Source organism: Stenella coeruleoalba, assembly GCF_951394435.1.
Source record: "Stenella coeruleoalba genome assembly, chromosome: 10".
Lineage (NCBI taxonomy): Eukaryota > Metazoa > Chordata > Mammalia > Artiodactyla > Delphinidae > Stenella > Stenella coeruleoalba.
Window position 1 is genome coordinate 83,850,226 of NC_137156.1, and position 22,602 is coordinate 83,872,827.

The 22,602-nt window shown below is 39.4% G+C and overlaps 1 protein-coding gene across 1 annotated transcript; it reads right to left on the reverse strand.

The window, feature by feature from the left end:
* Window positions 1-111: 111 nt before the first annotated feature.
* LMOD3 (leiomodin 3) lies at window positions 112-15,540 on the reverse strand. Its single transcript, XM_079935257.1, has 4 exons — window positions 15,484-15,540; window positions 14,701-15,018; window positions 10,846-12,306; window positions 112-3,045 (listed from the first exon to the last, which is right to left on the reverse strand). Exons 2-4 carry the CDS (start codon window positions 14,992-14,994, stop codon window positions 3,019-3,021), a joined length of 1,782 nt encoding a protein of 593 aa, XP_079791383.1. The 5' UTR covers window positions 14,995-15,018; window positions 15,484-15,540; the 3' UTR covers window positions 112-3,018.
* Between the last annotated feature and the right edge of the window lie 7,062 nt (window positions 15,541-22,602).

The following is a 22,602-nucleotide window of genomic DNA, read 5'->3' on the forward strand; positions in this document are numbered from 1 at the left end:
ATGTTTCCCTTTTTTCTTCACTGTTTAATTTTTAACTGGAACATTTAGAAAGAAGGAAATGAACGTGCATTTTACTAATTCCTTAGGGACAGAAAGAGGACAATAATAGCTGATCTTTTGAAATCTGAAAAGCATCTTTAGATGACCAAGCAAAAAGACCTTCAAAAATGGGAGTGATCAACAGCTTCTGCAGTTCATAAAAATATTAGATAGCACTTGGTACAATTATATGTTTTTATAGCTAGACATTAGAATTAAGATAGCATGAGTTTATATTTTCTATTACTTTCTTCCTTTCACTTCCCATGTATTCAGAAATAGATGATACAACATGTTTTCCTTGCCAATTGCGTGATTTCATAGATGAATAGAAAATATTTAGCTCTCCCTAGCATGGAATTAGGAAGACATTTGGAGCAGTACTTATTGAAGAGACCCTGTATGTCCTAGAATAAGAAGCAATGCATAAGCTGCTCCTGCTTTCTTCTTGCATTTTAATTTCTTAGCCGACCTGCAGCCCTTCTCTCTAGCAAAGCGATATCACCATGACTTCACATACATGGCCGAGAATTTGTACCCATAGCCAAATATGAATAAAATTTATCAAAGATTTTTTTTTTGGGGGGGGGTGAGACTTTATTTACTGTGCATCTGTGTTAAATGTCTGAGAAACTCAGTGACAGCCCTATAAACACGCAAATATTCTCTCTGCAGCAAAAAGACAGCTTGTGTTTCAAATACTGTTAATAAAACTGCAATACTTTATTAATTTCCAGCCAGAATAAAACCGAATGCTAATGGAATCCTTTTTTAAACCTGGCATGGGCTTATACATATTTTAGACCCATTTTCTACATGGTGAAATCTGTGGACTAAATGCAGTAAATTTGGAGAAAGTGACGTGTCTGAAAAAAATATACTCATTACAATTACTAATGGTTGGTGGTCACAATATAATAGAAAACTCTAACATGGAAATGCTATAAATTATTTCACTTTAAAAACAAGTTAAAATTTTCAGTTAAGATTTTTAAGGTGGGAGTGGGTGAATAGAAAAAAAAAGCATAATATGAATGGCTTCACCTGTTTCTTGACAAAACCTGTGTAATGAGGCAGTAAATTTGAATTTGGATCATCTTTCCTTTTTGCACATCTAAGAGTAACGTCCTCTTTCAGGACTATTCACACTTTTTGAAATTCCTGGCTTATTTATTAGTACTCTTGCTGTATAAGCAAACACATAAGAGCTTCCAGAACTTCAACCACTGATACACATTAAGCTTAAAGCTGTTCAGAGTGCTTTGTCCCATCAGAGTTTAGCCTCTCAAATGCAGAATATGCTAGGTACTTTAAAAGTTTTATTTATCACAGCGTTTTTTAAATCATCTGGCTTTGTATGCAAGGATGCTTTATAGAAATGGTAAAGTAAGAGAAAACAAAACTCTCAGCCTTGGGGCATTCTAAAATTAGTTACTTGATTGAAAACTATATCTATTTAAATTTGGATACTTTTGTACCCACTAAATTATCTTTAAAAAATGGAAACATATTTCTTTCCCATGGCTTGTCCTTCGAAATAATGTATTGTTTGTCCCCATTAAGTCCATGCTCTCCTAGCCTGTTTTGCCTGTGATGTACCACCTAGGATTATATAAAAAGAGAAAGAAGGCAGGTGCCAATTATTTGCTCAGGTGACGAAGACAGAAAAAGCGTGATTTCCTGATTTCTAAGGTTCATGCCACTTCAGTACAAAACTTCAGATTCTATGCACGCAGAGACTTGAATGGATAATTATGGGCTCTAGGAACTTGGAAAAAGAAAGGACACTGGGGATGGAGCTGTCTGGGAGATTTTTGTGGAGTCTCTCGGGATACTCCACAGAAGGGTCAATGGAAGCAAAAGCATGAGGATGTTTTATCAAGCATAGTATCTATACAACATTGTAAATCAACTATACTTCAATAAAATTAAAAAACAAAACAAAGGTGAAAGAATAGTATAAAGAATCTGTGGCAGATAAGACTGAATTACTAAATTGAAAAGAGGCAATGGAGGGCCTTGAATGATAGGATAAGGAATTCAAGGTTAATCCTAGAGCAAGTTTCCTTAGATTTTTGACAAGAACAAGATCAAGATCATTCACAGACTAAACTTAAAAATCTATCTATGTGTGTATATATATATACATACTTAGCTAAAACCTAAAGCTTCTCAGTAAATATATTATTCATAATTTCTTTCTTTTGCTTTTTTTTTTTTTTAACAAAACTAGCATGCTGTCTCCCATTGTCTCTATATGTGTGGAAACAGGGAAGTTTTTATACATAAGCAGCATTTGTTTTCCCTGTTAGTTTTTCTGGAAACACTGTTTTCTCCATGTCCCATGGCTTAAGAGTTCTGCTCTTCACCGATACCCCTATCAGAAGTATATCCCAACACACAGGAAAATGGCCAAGAGAGAAACCTAGGCAGGGCTGGAAACCGGAAATCGCAACTGATTCTCCAGAGAAGAGGAGGCAATTAACATTTCTTCCATTTCAAAGCATCTGGAGGGCCTGGAGTTCAATTCACCCTTCACATTTCCACAGAGTGAAACATGTTCTGTTTGCTTTAAGCTACTGTGTGTTGAATTACAGCAGAGCAGACGGAAGGAGGAAAAAATGGGAATATAATAGTTAACACCGCTACAGTATTTATTGTTATGTACCAGAAGAAAGCAATAATAAAGCAAATGTTTATGAAAAAATTCACTTCTGCTAGAAGACTCAGTTTCACCTAAGTCACTCCAACTGATTGGAAGTAGAAAATCTTGCCCTGACTATTCATATTTTATCTCCTTCCCCCTGCCTTTTCAGCCCCTGTTTTGTCACGGGCCAAAGCCTTTTACAAAATACGCGTATCAGTTAGCAATGTTCCCAGTTCCACCACCTGGATCCAGAAGTGTGCTGCTGAAACAGTCTCCGAACTAATCCAAGAGTCATTATGTCAATTCCTTCTCCGAGATTATTCTGTTGCCTCTTATTCCAGCTCTTTTGGCAGCTGCACCTGTGATTTAAGCATTTGAAAAGAGGAGAAAAATTAATCCTAGATATGCAAGTGTTTTACAGCAAAAATGACAAAATGTACATGCCTCAAAGGGTGTAAAGCGGATTAGAAATTCTGGCCAGAGAGACGCCTCAGATCATGATAATAGCCACAATGGTAGCCACAGCCACCATGAAGTGGGCATTTACTGATGACGGGACAGCTCCAGGGGTTCTGAGCACGCGGTGAAGCTTATCACGTACACAAGAGGGTGGGTGCTGGACTCCGCCTGTTTCAAATCCTGGAACTAGCACTTACTAGTTGCATGGTATTGGGCATCAATTTTCTCCGCTATAAAATGACAGTGTCTTGTTCACAAGGCTACCATAAGGATTAAGTAATACAAGTTAGTGATCAACATTAACACTTCTTTTGAAAGCATTGCCTCATTTCATCTTACAACCACCTTGGAAAGAGGGAACAGGCTCAGAGAGATTAAGCAATTTGCTTCAGGTCACAGGGCTAGGAAGTGGCAGAGCTGGATTTGAACCTAGATCTGCCTGATTTCAATGCCTTCCTGAGTATTGAAATACTCACCAAACAAATACCACCATAAGAATATAAAATGTATGTTCTTTTAAGAACTGGTCTTTCCTCTTTAAAGCACATTCCTGATGTGATACTCACCAAATATTACAACAGTACTTGGAGAATGCCCAAGGGCAAAAAAATTGCAAAAGAGTAGCATAAGTCTGACTGCAAATCAACTTTGAGCTTTGATTCACAGGAACAACTTAAAGATAAGGTAAGTTCTTAACGGGTTTCAAGTGCTGTTATATTTTAGGAGAATGACTCATCCATCATGGATGTGCCTTTCAGAGAACACTGACAGAGTCCAAAGGACACTCAGAGTTTGTATAATAATGACTTTAAAATGTCTCTCCTTCTATGGCCCGTGTCCACCTGCCAACGTGAGGAACCATTTTGGCCATCTACCATGGACCCTCTTAGCCAGTTCTCTGCCCACAACCTTTGCGTCAAAAGGTTTCCCAACATCCTGCCCATTGGAGAGAACTTGGGATGTGTTGCTGCTACCTGCACAGCCTTCAAACCAAAGGGTCCTCCATGTGCTCTGACTCTCTCCCTCCCTAGTGTCAGACTTTCAGGAGAGGAGGGGTGTGACTACAGATTGGTAAGGGCCATCCAAGGAGAACACCAACAGTGAACACCACCAATAAACAAAATATATAATGCCAGTTATTTAAAATAACTGCAGAGCTGTAACAAATAGTCAAAACTGTGTTCTTTGTATTATTGAATGGAAAAAATATTTTTATAGTATGTTATTCCTGATATATGTTTATATGCATAGAAGGGTTCCAAATTAATAAAAATACTTTGAAAAGTGAAACGTGGCAATGCCCAAACATAGTAAACCCAGAGACATATTAACTAATTTAAAATATGCCCAAACTGGCAGTTCAGATCACTGGAGAAAAGAATGGGTCACTAAATGATCAGTGGTTAGCTACTTGGCAAAGAAATAAAATAGCAGACTTCTTGCTTCCTACTTACTTCTAACATCTAACCCTTTAATTCATCTATAATATGGAATATTTTTAAAAAACCAAAAGTTCTAAAAGCAGCAAGAAAGATAGGCAAATATTTTAATAAGGTTCAAAAAAGCCATTTCTAAGCAGAACACAAAAGACAGAAACCATAAAGGAAAAGATAGCTAGATCTGATGTTACAAAAATAGAAAACTTCCAACAAACAAGAATCAATTCACATTATTGTTAGGGGGCCCTGTTCCCCCTTCACCTGTTGGTTAAAATTAGTTTTTTTAAAAAGTGCGTGTGTGTAGCGTTACACAGCGCACACACACACATACATACACCCACAGAGACTGGGAGCAATTGGGAAGGATGGGAAGACCCATTTCAGCAGGGGTTGTTTAATTCAGCACACGTGACTGCAGTTCCTGCTCTGGACCAACACCTCAATGGGTGTCCAGGACATAGATGAGGAAGACCTACCTTGAGGAACTCAGAATCCACTAGGAGACCTACAGTGTGCCTGTAAGAGCTGTCAACTTAAGGCACTATGTGGAAGATGCTGAAAGCGAGGTACAAGTGAGGGGCAGTGGAAAGAGACAGGAAGGGTATTCCCCACTGATGTTTGGTTTCATTTCTTTTGTTGTAAGTGTTGAGTCGAGTCTGTTGGATATATTTTGAAAGACAGAGATAGAAAATAAGTAACTGAGCAAAGTGTTGTGGGGAGAGAGGAAAAGAAGGTCCTTCAGGGGAAAAATTCAGGAGGTATGGTTTGCCATAGATGTTACTGAACCGTGGTTGTCCAAGTGTGGTCTCCAAGCGAGCAGCATCAGCATTGCCAAGGAACTTGTCAGAAATGCAAATTCTCAGGCCCCATCCAAGACCTACTGAATCAGAAACTCTAGAGATGGGCTCAGTAATCTGTATTCAGCCTTCCAGGTGCTTTTGATGCATGCTAAAATTTAGGAATCACTATCACAGACTTTAGAAAAGTTGTCCATCAAAAACTCTTTCTTCCACTAGGTATTAGGGAAGGGCAGTTCCTGGTCTGTATAATTCTAGTCCACTTATGCTCTTTTGAGATGAGTTTGAAACGTTACATTGCTTTCTCCTGTGGAGACTCCCTCTGTCAAGAGTATAACATTTCTAAAGCTCTGATCTAGATTTGGCCTTGGCTCTTGGAGATTCTGGTAGGTTTGGGTTCTTGGGTTTTGGGGTATTTTTAAGGAAAAAAAAAGGGACAGAATAAAAGGAAGGAACTGAAGGGAACTCTGAGGCTTCAGACTTGAATGTGTGAGAGAATGGAGACAGCATGGGAAATTGGGAACCAGAAACAACAACTAAATCTAGAAAGGAAAAGCTTGGTTTGGGGACAGATTAAATGAAGGTACTGAGAAAACCCTGAGTGATCTAAAGGGAAAGGGAAATTTGGGGATTGTCCTAGATTATGTGATAATCGAAACAAAGGGAGAAGCTAAGATGGGAAAAAGGAGAAAACTGCAAAAGGACAGAATCTAGAGATCCTACTTCAAAAGAAATAGGATATTTTATAAATGAGGCAAAGAAAAAAATGGCCAGAGATGAAGACTCAGGAGTCTATGTTCTTACATTTTTGTAATCGTAACAACTGCTAATGTGTCACGGAGTCTTTTGGCCAATTAAGGCTGCTCGGGAAATTATTATACTGAAATCTTTCTGAAGGAGACATTTAATCATGTCTTTAGGCACCTAGGTGAAACCAGTCCAGACACACATAGGTGAGCCCAAAGTAAAATTAACTGAATGTTAAAAGTTACCGTGTTTGACTGGCACCGAAACTTGCATATGATATAAACGCAGTTGACCTCAGTAAATTGAATAGTTGCTGCAGATGAGATTTTTATCTCAATGAAAAGTACAGATACTCATCTGGGATGGTAGGCAGTGAGCGGACCACCAAATTTTTAAAGGGAAAGGAAATCATACATTTACCAGGGAGGGATAAGCCCGTACAAGCCTAACGTCTTTGTTTTGGACTGGCATCACACTGACTCAGAGTTATCAACTCAGAGGGAAATAAATGAGCGATTAGTAAATTCAGTTAGACAAGACAAACGCTTTTAAAACATAGCTAAAAACAATAAGAACAACGTGACAAACCAAAAAATTCTACAGCAGTCAAATAAGTAATGTAAATGAGTGAAAAAGGCCAGGGATTAGGCAGTAGGGCATGGTGGAGACTGAGGAAAAACTGGAGAGTCCATTACCTATCTCAAGGGAGAAGTCAACACAGATCCAGCTTATTTGTGCCATGCACATGCAGGCCCCGTGTGGCTGGATCTGATGTTTCAAATGCTCCCAGGTATCTGCATATTATCATGTGATATTTTATAACTTGTACAACAATACCCAAGCCAAACAAAACAGGCCTGCAAATCGGGCTTATAGTCCACTAGTTTTCAATACCTGGCCCCCAGAATACATCTCTCTTAAACTGAATTAAATGGGAAGCTTTTTGGAAGAGGTAGCATTTGAGCCAAGCAAGTATACAGACTTCCCTTCATTCTCTGCTAGAAACTTCACTTCAGGGATCCCAAGCCAGAAGCATGAGATGGGGAGAGAATAACCACTAAAAGGAAAAAGTACAAATTTAAAATATAAACTACCTCATGAGCTATGCTCTAGAAAATAGAAAAATAATATTTCCAAGTCCATGAGAGAAAAAATAATCATTTTTCCTTTAAAAATAAATAATTTCTATGTATGTTTATGGACATTCAATGTTTTAGTTAGGAGCATCAGTAAAAACAATTATAAGATTTCCAAATTGGGTTTTAACTTCATATGTGAAAATCCAGGGATTTAGAGAGCATCTCTATCCTCCAACACAAGTGGGGGGGAAAAACCCCATAACCTTTAGTTTTACCTCCTTCAAGTGAGTGTGGATGTGTCTCATTTGACCAGCCAAAAATAGCCCTTTCTGCTGGGATCTTGTGATATCACCACTGATGGCGTTTACAGCATTTTACTGAGTCTAAGATGCACATTTTTCGCTGTTTCCGTATCCCTGACATCAGAAAGCATCTTACAGTCAACGGTGTTTTACAATAGTCGGTTGCAGGTGGGAGCACAAACACAGTATAGGTTTTCATACCATCAGCACTTCCACTGGGCTCTGTGCCCTGCTGGGATTGCACACGTGCAAATGTACTGCCATTTAAACTATCCTTTAAAGAATGACAAAGCAAATATGACAAAATGTGTTGGGCTTGTAAGAATTCTTTCTACTATTTTGAACTTCCACATGTCTCAAACGATTTCAAATTAAAAGATAAAAAATGTCTTTTAAGAGAGATTACACTATGAGTCGGCATTAAAGCAGACATTTATTATGTATGCAGCAAGGCGCAAAAACACAGCAGTAGGGAGCGAACTGATGCCAGTCAAGTGAATTTTTGTCAGTTGGACAATGCATTTTCACATTTTTCTTGCAGAGCATTTTAAAGGACCACGTTGATGAAGTTGCATGACATTTTGTATCTGAGATACATATCAAGGGATGTCTATTGCAAGCCAAGCCAGGCAAATGAAAGCAGAAGATGCCAGTCCCTTGCATAGATAAAAGACATTGCAAAGCAAAGGCTGATATGCAAGACCACCATTCACAAACCGTGTCAGAGTTCACTTTGCAGCATATTTTTCTTCCTTAGCGGACATTAAAAACAAACAAAACACAACTCAAAACTGATAGCACTTGGGACTTCCCTGGTGGCACAGTGGTTAAGAATCTGCTTGCCAGTACAGGGGACACGGGTTCGAGCTCTGGTCCGAGAAGATCCCACATGCCAGGGAGCAACTAAGCCCGTGAGCCACAACTACTGAGCCTGAGCTCTAGAGCCCACGAGCCACAACTACTGAAGCCCGCGCGCCTAGAGCCCTTGCTGTGCAACAAGAGAAGCCACCGCAGTGAGAAGCCCGCGCACCGCAACAAAGAGTAGCTCCCGCTCGCTGCAACTAGAGAAAGATGGCGCGCAGCAACGAAGACGCAAGGCAGCCAGAGATAAATAAATAAATAATTTTTTAAAAAACCTGAAAGCACTTTAGAATTTATTGAAAATGAAAAACGTACTACTTAGTAGGGTGTGGCATTTTGGTAATGATCATCATGCATTTACCTTAATGCCTTTTGCTCTAGAATCTAGACCCCAAGCTGAAGTGTTCTCACTTGACTAAAAGGCAGTGTCTTGACTGTACAAATGATAAAACCAACACTGTAAGCTCCATGAAGTTAAGACTATACCTGTCCTATTCCCTGCTGATGGTGCCTGATACATGGCAGCGCTATACCAATATTTATTGCAATAATGGGTAAGCAGACGGATGAAATGCAGCCAACTCCGGGGAAAGCCGATTTGCGCAGCAGAACATTCCCTGAGAAGGCAGGGAGTGGGGTCAGATGATCATTTAAACTTCATTCTCTTGTCTACTCTGAATCCACGTGCCACCTTTAATGCAGATTTTAAAAAGATTTCTCTTGGGCTTCCCTGGTGGCGCAGTGGTTGAGAGTCCACCTGTCGATGCAGGGGACATGGGTTCGTGCCCCGGTCCGGGAATATCCCACATGCCACGGAGCAGCTGGGCCCATGAGCCATGGCCGCTGAGCCTGTGCATCTGGAGCCTGTGCTCCGCAACGGGAGAGGCCACAACAGTGAGAGGCCCGCGTACCGCAAAAAAAAAAAAAAAAAAAAAGATTCCTCTTAATGTCATTTTCTGATTGTCTAGCCACCAAGGCATCTTGGATTTGCCTTGACAACTGGTTACAGAGTGAGAGCACTAGCCTCTCTCAGAACAACACCCTGATCCATCCCCTACAGAGGTCTGGCTGCCTGGAGAAGAGCAGGTACAAAAAGTGTTGATGTTGTGCCCAAGGGCAGGCAAAGACCTCTTGCCTGATCTCATGGGACCTCTAGTGCTGTCACCTTGCCCCCTGCCCCAAGAAGAATCAGAGTCCCTCTAAATCACAGTTGAAAGTCATCTTTGATTCAGAAGAATAAAATGCTGAAATGTTGTCAATTGTGCATTACTAGGAGATGGGAATAAGGAACATACATGTGTATATATGAATAAGAACCAATTATATTGGGTTGTTTGGTTTTTTGTTTTTTTTTTGTGGCCATGCCACGCGGCTTGCAGCATCTTAGTTCCCGGACCACGGATTGAATCTGGGCCCTCGGCAGTGAAAGTGCTGAGTCCTAACCACTGGACCGCCAGGGAATTCCCTGTATTGTTTGAGAATATAAAACTCTTTAAAAGCAGAAAAAGAACAAGCTTACATGGAAACCTGTTTAAAACATCTTGACAAAAACTGACTCTCTATGATGAAATAATATATTGACTATTTTGTCAATGTAATATCTTGGCTAAATTACATACTAGATTTTAAAACAATAGTTAATTATCAACCACCTGTGGTCTTTGGACACGCACCTTTCAGCCTCCATAAATGCCGCCATAGTAATGACTATAAAAACATTTATTTCTATAACTTAAGCTGCAAGGAATAGAACATTTTCGCCTATCAGCATGAGTAATAGTGAATCATAGTAAATATGAAAACTGAAATAATAGTAAAATATTTTAAAGCTCCATTTATTCATAGAGATATTAATCTGAAGTTTATTATTTTCCACCCACCTAAAAAATAAAGAGTATAATTGCAGTTGCAGGTAGTCTCCATTCATCTACTAAAAAAGAACTGTTTTTTCAAGCCCTAGGGAAGCACTCATCTACAAACATTGGCCTAATTAGGCCTCACTCTTATTTATTCCTGCAGCAGGTCCCTGGGGATCTCTGCTTGTGTCAGCTCTGTGTGGCTGGAGTGAATAAAAGCTTGACCCTGGACTCAGAACTGGATTTCAAAGTCAACTCTACCACTTCCGAGCTGTTTCTCCTAGACATGTTTTTTAACATCCCTAATCCTCAGTTTCCTTTTTATAAAACAGGGAGAACAATAATACGTGCCTTATAGGGTTGTTAAAGTGACTGTAAAAGTTAATTTATATAATGAATCTGGCCCATAGTAAGTGCTCAATAGATGTTAGCTATTAGTACCATCGTTACAGAAGTTATATAGATGTGTGTCTTTGAGGATAACCATTTAGATCTACCAGTAATGCTGACGGATTTCCCTCAGTTAGTGACAATCTCCTGGTGTCCAAATGAGCAGGGAAGAGAGTTGGGAGACATTTATCGTGGTGTGTGTTCACCATTTGTCCCACCTCCTACTTACAGGTTTAAGATAGGCGATGTTACTGTGACGAATGTCGTTCAAGAGCTGATCTCTGGGGGTGATTTCCACCAGCGGGGGTGGCCTATTTCTCGGCACTGGTTTGAGCGTTTTGATCACGTCTTTGAGGTTGGTTTTCTCGGCTGATTCTCTGGCTTCCGGCATCCGAGATTTGCGCTGGATCCTCTTCAGCTTTACCATGCGGAAGGTGTCAGTGTCCGGCCTGTACTTCGGAGCGTGCGATGGCTTTTTCGTCATTTCATTTTGTCGACTGAACGGGACTGCGTGGGAGCTGGGAGGTCGAGGAGGAAGAGGAAGAGGAGGCTGGAGGAACTCCTGCGTCCCAGAATCGGGCACTGGTCCCCGCAGCGTCTCCCACATCCCAGGTGGCAGCCCCAACCCGTTCTCCAACATGGCTATTAACTTTCTCTGCTCTTTGAGTTGCTGCTGTTTCTGTTCTTCTTGTCTTTTCTGCCTTTGTCTATCCTGATTCCTGGTGAGCAGGTTGGTTACCACCATTCTGGGACCTGGAAGCTCAAAATGGTAGCCCATCTTCAGGAGAGTGTCATTTGCCTTCAGAAGCCTGGCTATCTCCATTTCAGCATGGTGGCCCAACATATGCCTCTGATTGTGGAACCGAAGTTCGGTTAGTGTCTCATTAAACTGCAGACACCTCATGATGGCCACGATTCCCTTGCCTGTGATGAAATTGGACTCGACGTTAAGGGTGGTAATGCTCCTGTTTTCACGCAACATGTTGGCCAGGGCGAATGCTAGGTTCTCATCCGCACCCACGTTGGCTAAACTGAAGGTTTTGATGTGTTTGTTTTTCTTCATCGCGTTGACAAAGTCCAGCAACATTTCTTTGGGGATGTTTTCAATGTTGTTCAGGTTGAGTTCCTTCATGTCAGGGTCATTTTGTCTCACTCGCCTTAAGCTCCCATCTAGGTCCGTTTGGTTTCCGGAAGGCCTTGCGCTTACCTTCAAAAAACTGGTATCTAGAGCTAGCTTTTTGGGATCTAATTTTGATATTTTTTTCTCACTTTTTTCTTGGGCCTCTGGTCTGTCTTTCTGTTCTTCGGTTACTTTATCAGTTACCTGTTGGCTGTTGTTCTCACCATTTCTGATTTGCTCCTTTACCTCACCTTCCTCTTCTCTTTTTGTTTTCTCATCACTCTCTTCACTGTCTTCTTTTCCCTCATCTTCTTCATCTTCTGCATCATCTTCTTCATCTTCTGCATCATCTTCTTCATCTTCTGCATCATCTTCTTCATCATCTTCTGCATCATCTTCTTCATCTTCCACATCACCTTCGTTATCTTCACTATTTGTTTCTTGGACATTGTCACTGCCCTGTGATTCTGTTTTATGTGCAGTGATTTCATTATTAAGCTTTTCTTTTAAATACTGGGACACATTTTTATTACTTGTGTCTATTTCTTCATCCTGTTCTTGAGTTTTTCCCTAAAAGAGAAGTTTATGAGGGTTAGAACACATAGCAGGGTTTATGAGGGTTAGAATACATGTCATGAGGGTTTCTTCACATAGAAATATGAAGAGCAGTGCTATTTACTGGAGAGAATAAGAAGATTTATTACTAAGTGAAAAAAGGAAGCAAATAAGCTGTAGGCATAGTATTCCATTTGTTTACGTATTTATGTGTATACATATATACACACAATATATATCAAAGTTAATAAATGTGTAGAAAAAAACAGACTTGTAATGCTTACCAAGTAAGTACTTATCTCTGAGGAAGAGAGGTAACCATTGAGATAACTGAGAAAACGAAGGATCGAGGGGATTTTCACTTTTTACGTTATATAATTCTAGACTAAGTTTCTTTAAAACCAAGTACACATATTAGTTTTTCAAGCAAATACAACAAAAATAAAGATAAATTTTTATAGGCACACACAGGCACGAACACAGTTTTTGGCTGTGTTTTTCTCATCCCCTGTGTTAAAATTAAGCCTAGTTAATTTTGTTTTCAGACCCTCTATTGTTTTTAAAGATGGGGTTCAGTTCCAGAAGCAGTTAAAAATTATTTGTTTTAAAAACCTTATGGATTTATCCATTCATTGAAATCTTTGTTTTGTATATAGCTGAATAGGCATCTTTGTATTCAATAGCTCTGTTACACAATAATTTCCTTATTGCCCTAACCAAAATTTACATAATATGTTTGCCAATCTAATGTAATGTGTACAACAAGTTTCCCTGAAAATAAGATACTGTGGGGAAAATGAGAGCAGTTTGATATTTGGAACATAACAAAACCCTTAAACTTTGATTTTTGTTTGCTCAGCTCTGGGAAAACTACCCTGGATACTCCAGGGACAGGCTTTATAGTCCAGTTCCTTTGGAAGGAAAGTGTCTAGGAGGCAAAGCCAGCTACAGAAGGGGACAGGATTAGTAGAGATTTAGAAACAACTGCTTAGTCTGGGAAGGAAAATGACAGTCATATCAATAATGTTTATTAAATGTTTGCACATTTTCCCAAAATGTATGTGTACCTCATAGGTGTCATTTTGAAAGCTGATGTAGCAGTTTGACACACAGGCTCATCTGAGTAAGAACTTGATCTTGGGAGGATGAAATGGGTAAAGGAGATCAACTGTATGGTGACGGATGGAAACTAAATTTTTGGTGGTGAGCATACTGTAGGGTATATAGAAGTAGAAGTATAATGTTGTACACATGAAACTTACATAGTGTTATAAACCAATGTTATCTCAATAAAAAATAAACCTGTAATTAAAAAAAATAAGAACTTGATTTTACTGCTTATAACATTATAGGCTGGAATTGACAATTGACACCTTAACTCTGAAGCCTTCACCTTTGCATTTCTCATTTGTCTCAGCAGGGGGAGCCAACTATCAAGCTGTTTAAATTATACCAAAGGAAGAAAAAGTGTTAAAAGTACCCAATTTGTTTTTTCCTCTGAAATTGGTGTTCATATAGAACTGGCTTTTACTCTAGTTGTAAAACGTCTGCAAATTGTACCTTACACTCTAACCTGATCAAGCCAGCAACTCATTTTCTTGAGTGCAGTACATGTTTAAATTCCCCTGGCCATGAAATCAGTTTATAACTTTCCTAAAATTATAGCCAGCGTGATGGTAATGTGACAAGATATATCAATATTAGCAGGCATAACTACAAGAGACTTTACCTGTGGGGATCTCTGTCTTATTTTTGCCAAGTCATTTTTAAGTGAAACATTTAAAACAATGTGCTGATACACAAGTCCAGAGTGGACCACAATTCTACTTTTCATATAAGGAACATATTTAAAGAATGAACTATCTTTAAAACAGCTTAACATCATCAACTTCTAAATTCACCACTGATATCCAATGTACTGTGGTAATACTGGATTTTTTGGTTATTTGACTTGGTTTAATTGCAGAGCCTGTGGCTGGACTTCAGGGGAACTGTGACACCCTTGAGATTGTATGTGAAACATTGTATGTGTATGCATGTGATGGAAGGAGAGAACGGAGAGCCTTCTTCAGCTTCTTAAAGGGTTCTGTGAGCCAAAAAAAGCATAAAGAACAAATGCTTCTGGGTTATGAGTTAATTCATTAAGTATCATGCCTACAGAATATAGGCTTTCCTGCACAAGAAACCCCGTGGCAATTTTTTTAAAGAGATATTTACAAGAAATTACCACTTTTTCCTCCCAGTTATACCATGTAAGTGTTAAAGAAAGTTCCCATCTGGCGTAGGATGAAATATTCTGATTTAAGTGTCGACAAAACATAGAGTCTTGAGAAATGACAGTTACAACAGGGACACGTGCCAGCCCAGCCCAGGCAGCCATTTCTCTGTTGTGTACAAATCCCCGGTTACCTTGGATGACACAAAGGTAACAGGAACACGTTCGTCTTCCAGCATGCGTCTGGATGCCTTTTGCCAATACATATAATCAACGAGAGATTTATGGTCGAAGTTCCCTGTTGGTGGCTTGTCAGTCTGATCCTTCTGAATCATTCCCACGGGAAGCCTGGGGTCAGGGGCCATCACCTCCATTTCCAACTGCAGTTCCTTAAGCTCTTCTGGGGACAAGTTGGCCAAGATTTCATCTTCATCAATCTCCCCATCAAAGAGTTCTTCTTGATCTGAATTCCTGCTGTGTTCCGACATGATTCTTTTCTATACTTTTCTATACTTTATTAGAAAAGGAGAAATAATCAGAGAAGATATAAAAAAAGAAAAAACTCTCAAGAAGTTCCCCCAGTTACCAAGCGTCCCAGGTCAATACCACCTTGAGAGATTTTTTTTTCCCCCAAGAACCCCAGTGGTGTTTGCTGAGCCTCTAGGAGTGACTGCCGCTAAGCTCAAGCCGTAACTATATTAAGCAGGGCTTGGCTGGAGAGGGTCAATTTATGGAATTACTATGCTCCTCTCTTTTCGGCAACTTGAGTCAGCTGTGCAAATCCATCTGACATTTCAGTACAGCTGCTTAGGTTTGCCAGCGAGTAACAGGTCTCCAGACTCCCTGTAGGAGTAAAATTAGTTCTCTTCCTATGTGCTCTCACATTGTCCTACACTAAGTCATGCAGCCCATACACACATACCCCAGTCCTGCAGGGGAGTCCACTTCTTTTTATTTAAATGATGAAAGCAACTTACAATATTTCAGGAGGAAAATCCAAACAGCGACCTCAGTTCTACTGAAGTGAAAAATTCATATGCAGGTGGAAATCAAGCTCTCAGGGCTTGATTCTTCACTACCATGAGACTCTGGAAGGAAATAAACCTGCACACAGCTGAGCAGAGGTCTGGCTATGTTACCCGCTGCGTAAACTGAACCTCTGCAAGATGTCCTTATTTGCATCTAGATCCTGTGATCTAACAGATGGGGACAACGAGCCCTTGAATTTCCACTATGAGTGAGGAGTTTAATGTTTTAAATAATTTGTTTTTCTTATTAAGTATCCATTAAGCCAGGATAAAAATTTAAAGGGATCTAAATTGAAATGTTAAAAAAAAACCCAAACCATTAAAGTACTGGCAGAAATCATGAAAAGATTTTTTCATAACTTCAGAGGACGATATGGCAATATTTATCCAAATGACAAATGTACATTTTCTTTGACCAGCCATTCCACTTTTAGGAATGTATCCTACAGATACACTCCCACATGGGTGAAATAATAGGTGCTCAAGATTATTCAATGTAGCAAACTACAAAACAGCGTATTGTATGTTCTTTGTGTGATAAAGGGTAAAAGGAATATATGTATATATACAGATTTTATCAACAGATCCTTGGAAGGATACACAAGAAACCAATAACAATGGATGCTACTGGAGAAAGAAATGGGTTGTCTGGGAGACAGGACTAGGAAAAAAGACTTTGTTACTGTATACCCTTTTATAATTGCCAGATTTTGAAACTTATGAACATAATGCTTATTCCAAAATATATATTTATTGTACAAAACTTAGGATAACACAGGGAAGCATAAAGAAATTTAAAATTTCCTCTTATTGCACCATTAAGAGCTACCGTCATTAACATTTTGGTTCATCACTCCAGGCAGTCCCTTCTTACAGTCATATGAGCTCAATAATCTTTTGTCATCTGTTTCCTGACTTACAAAATCATGGTTTTTTTCTAGGTTATAGTATATTCTACTACTACATAATTTTTAAAAATTTATTTATTTTTGGCTGCATTGGGTCTTCATTGCTGCACGCAGGCTTTTTCTAGTTGCGGCAAGCGGGGACTACTCTGTTGCGGTGCATGGGCTTCTCATTCCGGTGGCTTCTCTTGTTGCAGAGCACGGGCTCGAGGCACGCGAGCTTCAGTAGTTGTGGCACACAGGCTCAGTAGTTGTGGCTTGCTGGCTCTAGAGCACAAGCTCAGTAGTTGTGGAGCACGGCTTAGTTGCTCCACAGCATGTGGGATCTTCCCGGACCGGGGATCGAACCTGTGTCCCCTGCATTGGCAGGCAGATTCTTATCCACTGCACCACCAGGGAAGCCCTACTACTACATACTTTTTAATAACTCCCTGTTAAGATTCTTTATATGGAAGTACCATAATTTATGTAACCAATCTCCAATTATTGGATATTTGGACTGCTTTCAATGTTCACAAGCACTTCTTCAATAAATATCCCCTGTAGTTAAATATTAATACACATGCAAAGTTATTTCTTTAGGATAAATTGAATATATTCCAAGAAGTGAAATTGCTGGGTCAAAGAATATGAGGAAATTAAGGGCTTTTTATATGTATGGCTAAGTGATCCCCTCAATATTATTATTACCCATGCCTAATACATATATATTAAGTTATTTGCAAATTATATATATGTTACTATTCCAATATTATACATAATTTATAATTATATTTATACATAAATATAAAATACACATTGTCAACTTATTCTTCAATATATGTCAACTTATTCTTCAATATAAATGTATAACATTTATAAATATAAATGAATTTAAATTTATATATACATCTATATAACAAAACATATGCAAAAAAATTAAATGTGAGAAGTTTTAAGTGGACGTGCTATTATTTTCTTCCTACCCTGGGGGTTTTTTTGAACACCCCAAGATTGAGAGGCTTTTCATATATATGGCTAAACTATTCACCAGAAAGATATTACCAACTTACTTGAATGATCATTTTAAAATAAAGAACACAGATGCATAGTGACAGCTTACTATTGACCTCTCCCCTGTGAGGATTCCTTTCATCCTGGTCCTGTAACAGGGAAATAAATGCTTGGCCTCAGCAGGCAGCGAGGTAGACCACTTTACACAACTGATTTGCAGACCATCATTTCAGAGACGGAGCTTGCAAACAGTGGTCTAAAGAGACTGTACCAAAAAGAGTTTTGTGTACAAGGAGGTTTGGAAATGTTATATTCTGCAGTTGACTTTTAGAGATTTGTAAAACACATGAGCTTTTAGAGACTCTGAGAAATCGTATGTGAAAGAAATCCATTTATTTAGCTCAATATTTCCCAAACTTATTTACTTAATTCATGGGTTTTTTCTTTTAAAAATCACTAACGGGCTTCCCTGGTGGTGCAGTGGTTGAGAGTTCGCCTGCTGATGCAGGGGACACGGGTTCGTGCCCCAGTCCGGGAAGATCCCACATGCCGCGGAGCAGTTGGGCCCGTGAGTCATGGCCGCTGAGCCTGCGCGTCCAGAGCCTGTGCTCCGCAACGGGAGAGGCCACAACAGTGAGAGGCCCGCATATCGCAAAAAAATCACTAATATCCTATGTAATTTCTTTCCAGAATTCATACTTTGGGAAATACTGATATAAATATAAAAGCAGGGGCTTTCCTGGTGTCGCAGTGGTTGAGAGTCCGCCTGCCGATGCAGGGGATGCGGGTTCGTGCCCCGGTCCTGGAAGATCCCACATGCTGCGGAGCAGCTGGGCCCGTGAGCCATGGCCGCTGAGCCTGCGCGTCCGGAGCCTGTGCTCCGCAACGGGAAAGGCCACAACAGTGAGAGGCCCGCGTACCACAAAAAAAAAGGTATAAATAAATAAATAAATAAATATAAAAGCAGAAGATCTGGAATTAGTCTGCCAGATTCAAACCCCAGTTCCACTCCTTAGTAACTATGTGATACTGGGCAACTTAACCCAAATTCCTCATCATATAAAAGAGATCTGACAGTAATATTTATCATATTCAATTAATGAGGGAACTAAATGAGGATACAGATAGATACTGAACTAGATATAGATATGGAAATTAAGTAGGATGGTGCATGGCACAGAGTAAAACCCGCAATAGATGTTATATATTACTAGTCTCATATTTCATGGGTAACCACAGAAACATGTAAAGAAAAACAAAGGCAGTTGTAAAATGTAATACATTTAATAAACCACTTCCATGATAGAAACCATTATATTAACAGGAAAAAACAAAAGCGCTTTAAAAAATCTTGCTGTTCTTACAGAGAGCAACTCAGAGGCTTTTAGATGGAAATGTGTATAAATAGAAAACCCACCATTTGCATGTAAGTGTGAAGCTATCCTCAGAAAGTGATCGGAATTGTTGCTTGTAAGCTTTCAGATTCAAATTCTATTCTGGTGACCAAATGTTTTTGATGATCACACACATTTAGAAATTTCTGTAAGGGGTGCCGCTTCAGCTAACTTCCATCTTGCTGAATGAGTTGGGAAAGTGGGTACATCTCTCCCAGCTGCTTCCACTATGCATTTCATCCATATGCTGACAGGGCAGGTTTTGCTGGTGTAATTAGCCTCATTTGACACACAGATGATTTAGTTGTGCTTTCTCTTAATGATGTTCCCCTGCCACCTCAGCAGCTTCTCACATCAGAATCCAGCTATGATGTCAAGAGAAAGTAACAAGCTGTAGGATAATCAACTGACTTTTTTACAGCCAGATAGGGCATCACAGATCAGAATCTCTTGCAGAGGTTTTTAAGTGCATGGATGCCCTGGGACCCCCAACCCCCAGAAGCTACTAAATCAGAATTCTCAAGTTTGGATCCAGGAATCTGTATTTTTGGAAAACTCTCTAGGTGATTTTGGTTTATAAATGAGTATGAGAATCACAGCACTATTGCAAGCCACTCATTTTACAGATCAGGCTCAGAGACCTTAGGAAACTGCATTTGATGACGTTCAGAACATGCTACCCAAAATATAGTACCTTGACATATTGAATATTTTAAGCTTAAGGAATTTGAGAACGAGCATGTGCAGGAAGGACTCTTTGACCTTCCTCTTCACCCCTGAAGCAGGTCATAAGACCCTCCTGTGATAGGAGCATCCTCACCTCTGAAAACAGAGGGACCAAGATGAATCCAAAGAAACAGGCCTTGCTCAGCTTCCCCTAGTTTACTGTCTTTGTTTATACCCTTCTGTCCTGTCACATTTCCCCATGACTTTCCACTTCTCTTCAAACCTAGTATAAAAACACTTGAGCAGAAGCAAGAAGAACTACAATCCTGCAGCCTGTGGAACAAAAACCACATTCACAGAAAGAGAGACAAGATGAAAAGGCAGACGGCTATGTACCAGATGAAGAAACAAGATAAAACCCCAGAAAAACAACTAAATGAAGTGGAGATAGGCAACCTTCCAGAAAAAGAATTCAGAATGATAGTGAAGATGATCCAGGACCTCAGAAAAAGAATGGAGACAAAGGTCGAGAAGATGCAAGAAATGTTTAACAAAAACCTAGAAGAATTAAAGAACCATCAAACAGAGATGAACAATACAATAACTGAAATGAAAACTACATTAGAAAGAATCAATAGCAGAATAACTGAGGCAGAAGAATGGATAAGTGACCTGGAAGACGGAATGGTGGAATTCACTGCTGCCAAAAAGAATAAAGAAAAAAGAATGAAAAGAAATGAGGACAGCCTAAGAGACCTCTGGGACAACATTAAATGCAACAACATTCGCATTATAGGGGTCCCAGAAGGAAAAGAGAGAGAGAAAGGATGCAATAAAATATTTGAAGAGATTATAGTTGGAAACTTCCCTAACATGGGAAAGGAAATAGCCACCCAAGTCCAGGAAGCACAGAGAGTCCCATACAGGAGAAACCCAAGGAGAAACACGCCGAGACACATAGTAATCAAATTAGCAAAAACTAAAGACGAAGAAAAATTATTAAAAGCAGCAAGGGAAAAATGACAAATAACATACAAGGGAACTCACATAAGGTTAACAGCTGATTTCTCAGTAGGAACTCTACAAGCCAGAAGGGAGTGGCATGGTATACTTAAAGTGATGAAAGGGAAGAACGTACAACCAAGATTACTCTACCTGGCAAGGATCTCATTTAGAGTCAATGGAGAAATCAAAACCTTTACGGAGAAGCAAAAGCTAAGAGAATTCAGCACCACCAAACTAGCTCTACAACAAATGCTAAAGGAACCTCTCTAAGTGGGAAACACAAGAGAAGGAAAGAACCTACAAAAACAAACCCAAAACAATTAAGAAAATGGTAATAGGAACATACATATCGATCATTACCTTAAATGTGAATGATTTAAATGCTCCAACCAAGACACAGTCTTGCTGAATGGATACAAAAACAAGACCCATATATATGCTGTCTACAAGAGACGCACTTCAGACCTAGAGACACATACAGACTGAAAGTGAGGGGATGGAAAAAGATATTCCATGCAAATGGAAATCAAAAGAAAGCTGGAGTAGCAATACTCATATCAGATAAAATAGACTTTAAAATAAAGAATGTTACAAGAGACAAGGAAGGACACTACATAATGATCAGGGGATCAATCCAAGAAGAAGATATAACAATTATAAATATATATGCACCCAACATAGGAGCACCTCAATACATAAGGCAACTGCTAACAGCTATAAAAGAGGAAATCGACAGTAACACAATAAGAGTGGGAGACTTTAACACCTCACTTACACCAATGGACAGATCATCCAAAATGAAAATAAATAAGGAAACAGAAGCTTTAAATGACACAATAGACCAGATAGCTTTAATTGATATTTATAGGCCATTCCATCCAAAAACAGCAGATTACACTTTCTTCTCAAGTGCACAGGGAACATTCTCCAGGATAGATCACATCTTGGGTCACAAATCAAGCCTCAGTAAATTTAAGAAAATTGAAATCATATCAAGCATCTTTTCTGACCACAGTGCTATGAGATTAGAAATGAATTACAGGGGGAAAAAACATAAAATACACAAACACATGGAGGCTAAACAATACGTTACTAAATAACCAAGAGATCACTGAATAAATCAAAGAGGAAACCAAAAACTACCTAGACACAAATGACAATGAAAACACGATGATCCAAAACCTATGGGATGCAGCAAAAGCAGTTCTAAGAGGGAAGTTTATAGCTATACAAGCCTACCTCAAGAAACAAGAGGAATCTCCAATAAACAATCTAACCTTACACCTGAAGGAACTAGAGAAAGAAGAAAAAACAAAACCCGAAGTTAGCAGAAGAAATCATAAAGATCAGAGCAGAAATAAATGAAACAGAAACAAACAAAACAATAGCAAAGATCAATAAAACTAAAAGCTGGTTCTTTGGGCTTCCCTGGTGGCACACTGGTTGAGAATCTGTCTGCTAATGCAGGGGACACGGGTTCGAGCCCTGGTCTGGGAAGATCCCACATGCCGTGGAGCAACTAGGCCCGTGAGCCACAACTACTGAGCCTGCACATCTGCAGCCTGTGCTCCGCAACGAGAGGCCACGATAGTGAGAGGCCCACACACCACAATGAAGAGTGGCCCTGCTTGCCACAACTAGAGAAAGCCCTCGCACAGAAACGAAGACCCAACACAGCCAAAAGTAAATAAATAAATTAATTAAATAAATAAATTGAAAAGTAACTGTACCATTAATAAATAAATAAATAAATAAAAGCTGGTTCTTTGAGAAGATAAACAAAATTGACAAACCATTAGCCAGACTCATCAAGAGGAAGAGGACTCAAATCAATAAAATTAGAAATGAAAAAGGAGAAGTTACAACAGACACTGCAGAAATACAAAGCATCCTAAGAGACTACTACAAGCAACTCTATGCCAATAAAATGGACAACCTGGAAGACATGGACAAATTCTTAGAAAGGTATAACCTTCCAAGACTGAACCAGCAAGAAATAGAAAATATGAACAGACCAATCACAAGCACTGAAATTGAAACTGTGATTAAACATCTTCCAACAAACAAAAGTCCAGGAGCAGATGGCTTCACAGGTGAATTCTATG